This window comes from Siniperca chuatsi, linkage group LG5 (assembly GCF_020085105.1).
Source record: "Siniperca chuatsi isolate FFG_IHB_CAS linkage group LG5, ASM2008510v1, whole genome shotgun sequence".
Classification (NCBI taxonomy): domain Eukaryota; kingdom Metazoa; phylum Chordata; class Actinopteri; order Centrarchiformes; family Sinipercidae; genus Siniperca; species Siniperca chuatsi.
Genome location: NC_058046.1, coordinates 6700158 through 6710320, shown reverse-complemented (window position 1 = coordinate 6710320; position 10163 = coordinate 6700158). Strand labels below are relative to the sequence as shown.

At 38.0% G+C, this 10163-nt stretch overlaps 1 protein-coding gene across 2 annotated transcripts; it reads left to right on the top strand.

Annotated features, from left to right (window-relative positions):
- Positions 1-3809: 3809 nt before the first annotated feature.
- imp4 (IMP U3 small nucleolar ribonucleoprotein 4) lies at positions 3810-10089 on the top strand. 2 transcript variants are annotated; one of them, XM_044196464.1, is made up of 9 exons: positions 3810-3957; positions 4766-4874; positions 5000-5083; positions 5202-5311; positions 5992-6124; positions 7453-7607; positions 7707-7801; positions 8162-8235; positions 9609-10089. In XM_044196464.1, exons 1-9 carry the CDS (start codon positions 3955-3957, stop codon positions 9719-9721), a joined length of 876 nt encoding a protein of 291 aa, XP_044052399.1. In that variant the 5' UTR covers positions 3810-3954; the 3' UTR covers positions 9722-10089. The 2 variants fall into 2 exon arrangements, with proteins under 2 accessions (XP_044052399.1, XP_044052398.1); XM_044196463.1 differs by having other exon boundaries at positions 3875-3907.
- Positions 10090-10163: the final 74 nt, after the last annotated feature.

Sequence of the window (10163 nt, the reverse complement as noted above, 5' to 3'; positions counted from 1 at the left end):
GGAACATTTCTTGTCTTTAAAAAAATAAAAAATAAAAAACACCCTTGAAACAATTTACACACCATGAAAAAACATCTTGGGTAGTAAGATAAAGATTGTCAAGATTGACAGTAAAGATTGTCACTCCTGTGTCATTAGTTTTAATGATGCTGAAAGGAAGCCAGAATATGATGGTATGTGAGACTGCCTTTGATCATTTCCCTCATCATTCCAGCTTACAGTAAGATGCTGCTTTCTCATACTTTGGATCAGCCAGAGCTCTGTTCACAGTAATATAAGGCTCATCTGCCTTCTAAAGAAGACAAAGTAAAAGATGCTACGCTAGTTGCTCTCAAGCAATCCATGAAGTTCTATTTTAAATTTTAAAATTTTTCCAACAACAAAATTTTAAGTTTTGTTGTGTGAAAAGTGGGCAGCGTTTTACCTTACAAATGTATTTTGTTGTTGCTGTGAATGAAAGATTTGAGACTTTTATTAAAGTCCTCATCATGTTGGTCATATTTACAGTAATATACAGTGAAGATAAACAGTGTCAGCCACCTACAGTTTAGTATCCACAATCTTTCTAAGGAGAGAAACATTTGCTTTTGGATTTGTATGTTTGCTTTTGATCATTGTACTCCTCACTGTTGGCTGTCTATAGTGTCAACCCTCGGACTGCCTAAAATGAAATGTAGATGTCTGTATTTGTTAGTGCAGCAGCAGAAAGACTTACTTTTGGAGTTAACGTTGGTGAATATATTGTATATATGTTGTGTGGCCACCATAATTTTCCAGCGTTGCCTTTACCCTCTTGGGCATGGAGTTCACCAGGGCTCACAGAGCTCTGCATCACAGAGCTGGTGGATGTTAGAGACCTTGCGCTCCTCCACCTTCCATTTGAGGATACCCCACAGATGCTCAATAGGGTTTAGGTCTGGAGACTTTACCCTCAGCTTCTTTAGCAAGGCAGTGGCCGTCTTGGAGGTGCATTTGGTGTCGTTATCATGTTGGAATACTCCCCTGAGGCCCAGTCTCCAAAGGGAGGGGATCATGCTCTGCTTCAGTATGTCACAGTACATGTTGGCATTCAGTTCCAGTAATCCATGTCCTTAGTCTGCTTGTCTTCAGCAAACTGTTCACATCATCTTTAGAAGAGGCTTCCTTCTGGGACGACAGCCATGCAGACCAATTTGATGCAGTGTGCGGCGTATGGTCTGAGCACTGACAGGCTGACACCCCAAACCTTTAACCTCTGCAGCAATGCTGGCAGCACTCATACGTCTATTTCCCAAACACAACCTCTGGATATGACGCTGAGCACGTGCACTCAACTTCTTTGGTCGACCATGGCGAGGCCTGTTCTGAGTGTAACCTGTCCTGCTGAACCGCTGTATGGTCTTGGCCACCGTGCTGCAGCTCAGTTTCAGGGTCTTGGCAATCTTCTTATAGCCTACACCATCTTTATGTAGAGCAACAATTCTTTTTTTTTTTTTCAGATCCTCAGAGAGTTCTTTGCCATGAGGTGCCATATTGAACTTCCAGTGATCAGTATGAGAGAGTGAGAGCGATAACACCAAATTTAACACACCTCCCCATTCACACCTGAGACCTTGTAACACTAACGAGTCACATGACACCGGGGAGAGAAAATGGCTCATTTGGACATTTTCACTTAGGGGTGTACTCACTATTGTGGCCAGCTGTTTAGACATTAATGGCTGTGTGTTGAGTTATTTTGAGGGGACTGCAAATTTACACTGTTATACAAGCTGTACACTCACTACTTTACATTGTAGCAAAGTGTCATTTCTTCAGTGTTGTCACATGAAAAGATATAATAAAATATTTACAAAAATTGTGAGGGGTGTACTCACTTCTGTGAGATACTGTATAAAAACACATGGGTAGCTTGAATTAAAGCTGCACATTATCATGAACACACATATAATTACTAAATATAATGTGAAAGGTGACGTTTATAGTGGAAAACCCACAGAGAATTATTACCAATTCTGCAGTTGTTCTCAGCTCTACAGAGCACTTTAGCCTCTTTCAGCTCATTGTTTTGTTTTTCAAGCATGAAATCAAGCTCATTTTCAACAGGAAGCTGTTTTCAGTAATGGAACTCAATTCAAATCAACCCAATTAATGCTACTCTCGCATATCGTGAGGCATGGTTATAAATGATTTTGAACAATGACAACATGAATCATTGCATAAATTGAATTAACTAATGATGAAATATTTCACATTTTTGCCAAAATGTAAAGCCAAGTCGAGTTTTTTTTTTTTTTTTGCCTGAAATATAAAAATTAAAGGTGCTTTAATTGATTTGTTTGTTATCATCATAGACTAAAAGACTCCACAGTTCTAATGGGAACTGTAGAGTTGGGGATACTTTTCTATGGGTTAATCACTACATTCACATTGCATTTAGTAATTTTATGTGTGTTCATGTTAAAATAAAATATTGATTAGTGCAGCTTTAATTCAAGCTACCCATGTATTTTTATGATTTGTTAACATTTTTAGATATAAAGATACATGGTTGATACAGCATCTAAAATGTATTACAGAATAATCATAGATAGATGGTGTACACACAATCCATTCAGAGCCTGACTTATGGCCTGATTTACTTTCTTTTACATTAACATTTGAATGTTCTCTTCTACTTACAGCTGTGAAAGTAGCCTTCAGCCAGCTTGGTCATTTTTGCTCAGCACACCACAACAGTACACTCCCTCTCCATGGCTTGGCTCCAGCACTGCCACAGTGAAGGAGTCTGAGCCCTAGGTCACCTTCAGTTTGCCTCCATCCACTGAGTGGGCACTCTGGCTGAAGGTGAGGCCAGTGCAGCAGTCAGTGGAGCTCTGCCTGCACCAAACCCTCAGCTGGCTCTCGTGCTTTAGTTCACAGGGACATATCAGCTTCTGCCAAACTGCTTCACAGGCACCTGCACACAGGCATGTAGTGGTAAATAAAACAGTTGGTAAATTGTATGACCTTCTACCAATAGAAAAGAAGTCTAACCATTATAAGACATGTTACCATCCTCACATTTGATACAGTTTATTCCCTATACTAATTTCTATTACTGTTTGAAAAGGCTTACTACACTATGAATTTATCTCAAGGTGGATAACCTGTACATCAAGTAGGTGGTAGCTGATGTTTCATGCTTGCAATTTCTAAATGAATGTAGTAGAAAGTGATTTAAAATTAGTAAAGAGAAAAACTCATATTTAGTGGATACTTGTCAGAAGACAAATTTGTCTGGCTTCAGCTGGCTGTTTTAATATCAGTACATTTTGCTATGGATTTCAGGCAGTTGCACACCCTTTAAAATCTATTTCAGCTACTGGTACTTGGCTATATAAAGCAGTGCAGTAATCAAGTTTCTAAACTCTGTAAGGGAACACCTGAATTTAAGGTATCTATCATCATGAAGGTCTACACTTACCTACAGCCAAAAGCAATATCCAAATTAGAAGATGCATAATCCAAGCACTGGAAGTATGCTCAAGTAAGGAAAGAGGAAGAGAAACTGCTTTTTTAGGCGACAGATTGTAAGGAAATGTCTACCCACACAGATCCTGTTATCTGTCTTCATGCTCAGGGTGTGGTTGTATCATATGATCTTATCAAGTAAAGAACTGGTTTAATAACTTGTGCCCAGAAAGAGTCTTATCGTAACTCATCTTAATAATAACCTGTGGAAAGGTGGATTTTTTTCACAAAGGATTTTTGGAGCCAGTCTGAAGACCGTATTGCTCAACACTGTCAACACAGACTGATTTTCTGTCAAATCCTTGAATCTCGGGCTTTTATTTTGAAAAGCTTGACAGTCAGTATCGAGCGCTCTCATTGGCTCCTCTGTCAGCCAATGAAAGAAACTCTTGTACACATGTCTTCCTGTCTCCATGTGAGTAGTGCTTGTCTGCTAGTTAGCTATTAGCTAAAAAAAACATCATGGTAAGTTGAAAAATTACATTTTTCTATGAGCATTAAGTCTCTTAATAACTTGGTATTGAATTTACGCTGGCGAATTAGCAACGAAGTTTCATTAGCAACCTAGCTAACGGTACATTCATGTGCGCTTGATATCCTCGGTGAATGTAAACATTACAATGTGGTCCATAACTTGATAAAGGTTGCTGAAGTTTAAGAAATCGATTAAGCTATGTATTGTGTAGTTATACGTTACCATAGCTAACTAACTTAGTCAGCTAGCTATATTTCTCTCGTGTATGGAAATAACCTCTTTCAATTCTTACAGACCCCCATATCTCGTAAAATACAACTAATCAGGATCTTTCCTTGATTATCAAACGCTACACTTGCATTCGGCAACAACTTGGGTCCAATTCGCCAAGCAGCACTTAGTTAAAATACGTGTCAACTTTAGGACAGATGTGAATTAGAGAACGCAGAAGTCAAAATATTCCCATTTCACATGTAGCTGTTAGACTGAATTAATAAGTGCTCGCTTATTGTTAAGGAATTTCATATTAAGTGTTTAGCATGTTACTTAATTGTACAATACTTAAAACCAAATACTTAACAGTTTAGATTGATTTCATCTTTCTGACAATGTCACCATCCAAAGTTATTTCTTAAAAATGTAAAATGAACAGAAATGTCAATAGTTTTTTTTATGTCCCTAGCGTGCTTCTGATCCAAGCTCACATTTGGCTCTCATAATGACATTAGTCTATTAAGAGCCTGCATCGTTTTGCTTGTGGTAATTTGGTGTAATGGTCTTGATGTAATGTTACTATAGCTTCGTCGAGAGGTGAGACTGAGGCGAGAGTACCTGTACAGGAAGGCACAAGAGGACAGGCTCCGAACAATCGAGGAGAAGAAACAGAAGCTGAAGGGCGCACTTGATGGTAGGATGGCATGATTATTAGGTTCCAAGTTTCCTACTGCATTTTGTATGACAAGTGGTCAGCAGTGTTAAAGGTCCTACCACAAATCCTGGTATAACACAAGCTGCTTTTTTTTTTCTCTGCAGAAAATCATCTTCTTCCAACTGAGGTACGCAAAGAAGCTCTGCAGCTACAGAAACTACTGGAGTATGATGATGAAGGGGCAGAAGGCTAGTGTTCTCATTTCTTGTTATTATCAGCAGCATCCTATCTGATAGTACCAATGTATCAGTGTTCATCCCATCAATGTATTCATTTATGTTGATTTCTTGGGTCTTGTCTGCGCAGGTGTCAGCTCACACATGGATGATGAGTATAAATGGGCTGGAGTTGAAGATCCTAAAGTCATGGTCACCACATCCAGAGACCCAAGCTCCAGACTCAAAATGTTTGCCAAGGTCAAGCCAGTTTCTCTGTAATGAATTGCTCAGTTAGGACAGCAGATGAACCTAGAGGTTGTCAGGGTGACCAATAACAGAAAGCTGCTAGCATGATTCCTGGGCACAGAAAGAATGATGTAAACTAGCCACATCATGGTCCATGTTCATTGTTTTAGTGTCTCTGAGCAGGGCAGTGAAACTTCAGCTGCAGGCGGCCTTTCACTCCCCATATTGAAATGAATATGCGTGCTGTGTAGTTGGATATCTACACTAGACTCAATTGTGGCTCAGCATATAACATCTAAGACCAGTTTAAGGCTGCTTTTTGCTGCTTGCAATCAATGCTTCATGGATACAGTTACTGCTGCTTATTAAATGTTGATTTAAAACAAAATGCTGAACAACAGAGGCTTCTGAGTTACACATTTTTCTTCATTTGTATAATTCCTTTCCTGTCTTTGATGGACTGTCTTCCCACACTTGGCAACATGGCATGTGACCCAGTTCTTTTGAAGTTTACGGAAGCCTTTAGAGTCTAAATTCACCTGAGCTACATGTCAGAAAAAAAGAGCAGGGCCAAGACTCAGACATCTTCCTCTTTAACTCTCTTTTCTTTATTAAAGAATTGACAGTAGGGATAAACAGAAATATTGAAAAGAGAGCGGAGAATAGTATGTGATGTATGTAACTTGTTACAGGAGGTAAAGCTGATGTTCCCTGGAGCCCAGCGCATGAACAGAGGAAACCATGAAATCGCTTCACTCGTGCGAGCCTGCAAAGCCAACAACGTTACAGACCTCGTTATCATGCATGAAACCAGAGGACAGCCAGGTACGCATGTTTACTCTTTTCTTTTTCTTAGTTTTTCCTGTTTGACATTTGATTGGTCTCTGTGGCTTTGAGCAGTTAGTCTACAGGGACCAGAATATGTGTGTGTGTATAAGTGTAAGTAAAGTAATAAGTAAAGTATACTGAAAAAGTCAATATGCAGAATGCAAGGAAAATGAACTGTCAGAAATCATTTAAAATAATAGTGAATGGTGGTGAAAGGGTTCTAGAGAGATCTTGGGGAAACAAAATTAGTATTAAATCTTTAAACAATCTAAAAACATTTTGCTTTCTTTTTGTTTAGATTAATTGGCAATGGAATCTCAAAGTCACTTTTTGATTGATGTCTATTAGCTGTGCTGTAGTTACCATTGAGAATACTGAGATCATGTGGCAGTGAGTACATTTTAGGCTGATACACTCAAATAGTCTAAAATTACAGGTATTTAATGTTGACTTTTAGGCCAACAAATAGATGAAAAGGGACACATGATTCAGTGTTTTCCCACCACAATTTTATTTCTGGCAGTGTGGGGTAGGGTATTAGACCTTTTAGACCAATGTTACCAAATGCACTTTACAGAAAACATAATTGAGCAGTTAACTGAGTATAACATTAAAAATCCAAATAATAATAAGAAAAATAGAGGTTTTCATTTTGGTGTCCAAATTTTCTGAGGGTGTGTTGCAGCGGCGGTGGGGTTGAGAGGGGGGATGTATGCATTGGACTCATGACCCCAGTATTGCTAAAATCCTGTCCATCAGCACACATATTGCATAATCTCTTGTTATTCCAAACCAGGGAACATTAATTTATTGTATACTAACTGCAAAAACAGTCTACTATGGGAATTACTATGTAGTACCTACTGTATACAATTAGCATGTAGTATAGAGTTAGGGTTGTTTCATTACATACTAGAAAATTACATTTTTGGATGAATAAAAAAGGGAGACACACCTATTCAATTTTAGCTATGCTAGTGGTGTGGCTCTAGGGATGTTTGTCTATTGTTTGGTTGGTCCACCACTTTGGTCCAGACTGAATATCTCAACTAGTGGATGGATTGCAATGAAATTATGTGAAGACGTTCATGTTCCCCAGAGGATTAATTATAATAACTTAATTCCCATCAGCCTCATATATGTATACAACTAATACATGTAAATATATGAAAACATTTTCTATATAACATTTTTCCAAGTGGTAAAAAGGTAAAATGTGATTTTTGAAACAGAGTGCGTCCTGTAATCAGAGTATAATATTGAAACTACAGTCAGTACAGAGAAACTGCACTTTAATAATTTTTTTTGTTCCTATATATTTACAGATGGCCTGGTGGTGTGCCACTTGCCATTTGGACCCACGGCTTATTTCACACTGTACAACGTGGTAATGAGGCATGATGTTCCAGACATAGGCACCATGTCTGAGGCCTACCCCCACCTTATTTTTCACAACTTCACCTCACGACTCGGCAAGAGGGTGAGTGAGTTAGTGCTGGACCATGCACTGTACACATGCCATTCATAATCTCTGTCACCACTTGTTTTTGCATAGAACTAATTAATTCTGCTCGCACAGGTATCGAATATCCTCAAGTATCTTTTTCCAGTTCCGAAGGAGGACAGCAGGCGTGTAATCACATTCGCCAATCAAGAGGACTTCATCACTTTCAGGTCAGTGGGAAAGGACTCCCTCAATGTAAATACCATAAACTTTGCATTATTTACGGTGGCCCTGAGAGCTCAATGCACTGCAACTTAAGAAAACACATGCAGATAAACAGAGCACAAGCAAATTTGTATGCATTTGTATTTGCAGCGCGTTTCTGTATTTGGTTTCTCACTTTGCAGCATTATTTCTAAATGCTGGGCATGTGTTGTCAAAATGCTGAAGATGTTTTTTTTTTATTTGCTTGTGTTTTGTCTATTTGCATGGCTTTTCTAAAGTTGCAGTGTGTTGAGCTCTCAGGGCCACCGTAGTTATTTGAAGTAAACGGTACTAAGAGTAATACATTGGGGTTTTTTTTATTACAGACATCACACCTACAAGAAAACTGACCACAAGAACATTGAGCTGACAGAAGTAGGGCCCAGGTTTGAAATGAAATGTAAGTATTAATAGATAGATTTTTTTCACCTTCTAGGTTCATCCAGTCCAGAGATAGGTCGAGAACCTGTTAGCCTAGCTTAGCACTACGACAGGAAGCATGGGGAAACGGTGTCGTAACTTATCAACAAAACTCAGGTGACTCTTGAATGTATTGCTGACTAACTTACTAGCTAAGAATATACAACATGTAAATATCACACCTTTGCATAAAAGAAATATCTTTTCCACTGATTATGGAACTACGCAAAGTCTTTCTGGTTGCTCAGACTGAAAACAACCTTGCGTGCAAGACAGGATGTTAAAACTCAAAGAAAGCCGTCATGGTGAAAATCTCTCATTTTGACAATAGCGGGAATTACGGCATTCACGTTACAAAATTATCTAATGTGCAGTGTGTGTTTGCACATACATTATTTGATTGGCTAGTTCAGTGCATTGCTGGATGATGTGGCATTGTGTTGCAACAAAAGTTTAGCCAGGTTAAACTTTTTTGTCTGATGACCCTGCATTTGTTTTGCCAGATCCCTCTACTTAGAGAAACATGGTTTAACTAGTATGGGCGCGGCACGTTTGCTAGAACGTGACCAATAAATCAGCCAAGCCAATATTAGCTTCACAAATATTTGTACCTGTGTACATGTTGACAAATGAATAACAAGAAATTGCAATATTAAGTACTGCTAATTCTATTTTTTTATGTTTTTATTTTCTCAGTGCATATCTTGGGTCAAATTTTTTAATTACCAGATTTAAGGGATCCCTACAGTTTAATAAAGTATTTATGTATTCATGTAAACAATTAATTTTAGCTGATTTATCACTATCAGACTTTTTAAACTCAAATGTCAATGTCGGTATCTGCCTCAAAAATGCAGAATCGGTCGGGTTAGTTCTTTTTTGCGCAGTGCATGTATTAACATGGCCTTGATTTTAAGCTAAAAACGATTCAAACCTATTTCTGCAATGGATGCACAGAATTTACATTTATTCTGATTTTGATAAGAGACACCAGTCTAACACCCAAAGTGTCAAACTGTTCCTTTAAATAAGGACCAATGAAAAAACACTTGAAGATGCTAGCACAGCTAAAATACCTATGCAAAAAGCTTAAGATTTATAAAAGCACTGAGTGTTATGTATAAAAATATCGATGTTAATAAAACTACACTTCACGAAGAGCAGAAACTAAAAATTTATTACTGATGAGATAATAATTTAGGAATAAGGAAGAACAATAATCAGTGTGGAATAAGGATTTCTGTTTTCAGGATTGTAATTTTGGGGCCTTTTCCTATAAAATTTGAAGTCAGATTCCTCTGTTCTGTACCGCTTTGGGATGTGTAAAATGTTTATGTCTGTTCTTTTGTTTAGTGTACATGATCAAGCTTGGCACCCTGGAGAATGAGAGCACCGCAGATGTCGAGTGGCGTCACCATGCATATACACACACAGCTAAGAAAAGGAGGTTCCTCAGTGTGCAATAGGAATTAATAAAGGAGCTAATGAAGCATAACCAAACTTTTGTCAAAAACTGTGCTTTTTGGACTATGTTTTATAAAACTCTTAAAATGTGGAGTTTATCAAATGACGAGAGGTTTTGTTAGAGTAGCCTACCAAATATGACTAGAAGTCAATTCAAGTCGAGGCTTTCCCATAGTCAACAATTATGGTCACCTTTACAGTAAATGGGTAATCAATCAATCAAACTGCATCATATCGATCACGAGTGACAGTATTTTAAGTAAATTGAGGCTTTTTTGACAAACCCATTGGATAACAAAGTCCTAATGCATACTGTATTGCCTGTATTAAAACTGTTATGCTATTTTGTAATAAAATGTGTTTCTAATGACCTGTTTTGGCTCATATGGTGTTTTATTTTGCCCATATAGAAAAAAGTTAATACTTATCCATAATGCAAACATT

What these genes read in the sequence shown, in the direction of transcription:
- imp4 (XM_044196463.1), top strand. An exon ending in TGATGATGAAGGGGCAGAAG is followed by an intron (nt 5,084 to 5,201) that starts GCTAGTGTTCTC and finishes TTGTCTGCGCAG; the next exon opens with GTGTCAGCTCACACATGGAT. An exon ending in GAGGACTTCATCACTTTCAG is followed by an intron (nt 7,802 to 8,161) that starts GTCAGTGGGAAA and finishes TTTTTATTACAG; the next exon opens with ACATCACACCTACAAGAAAA.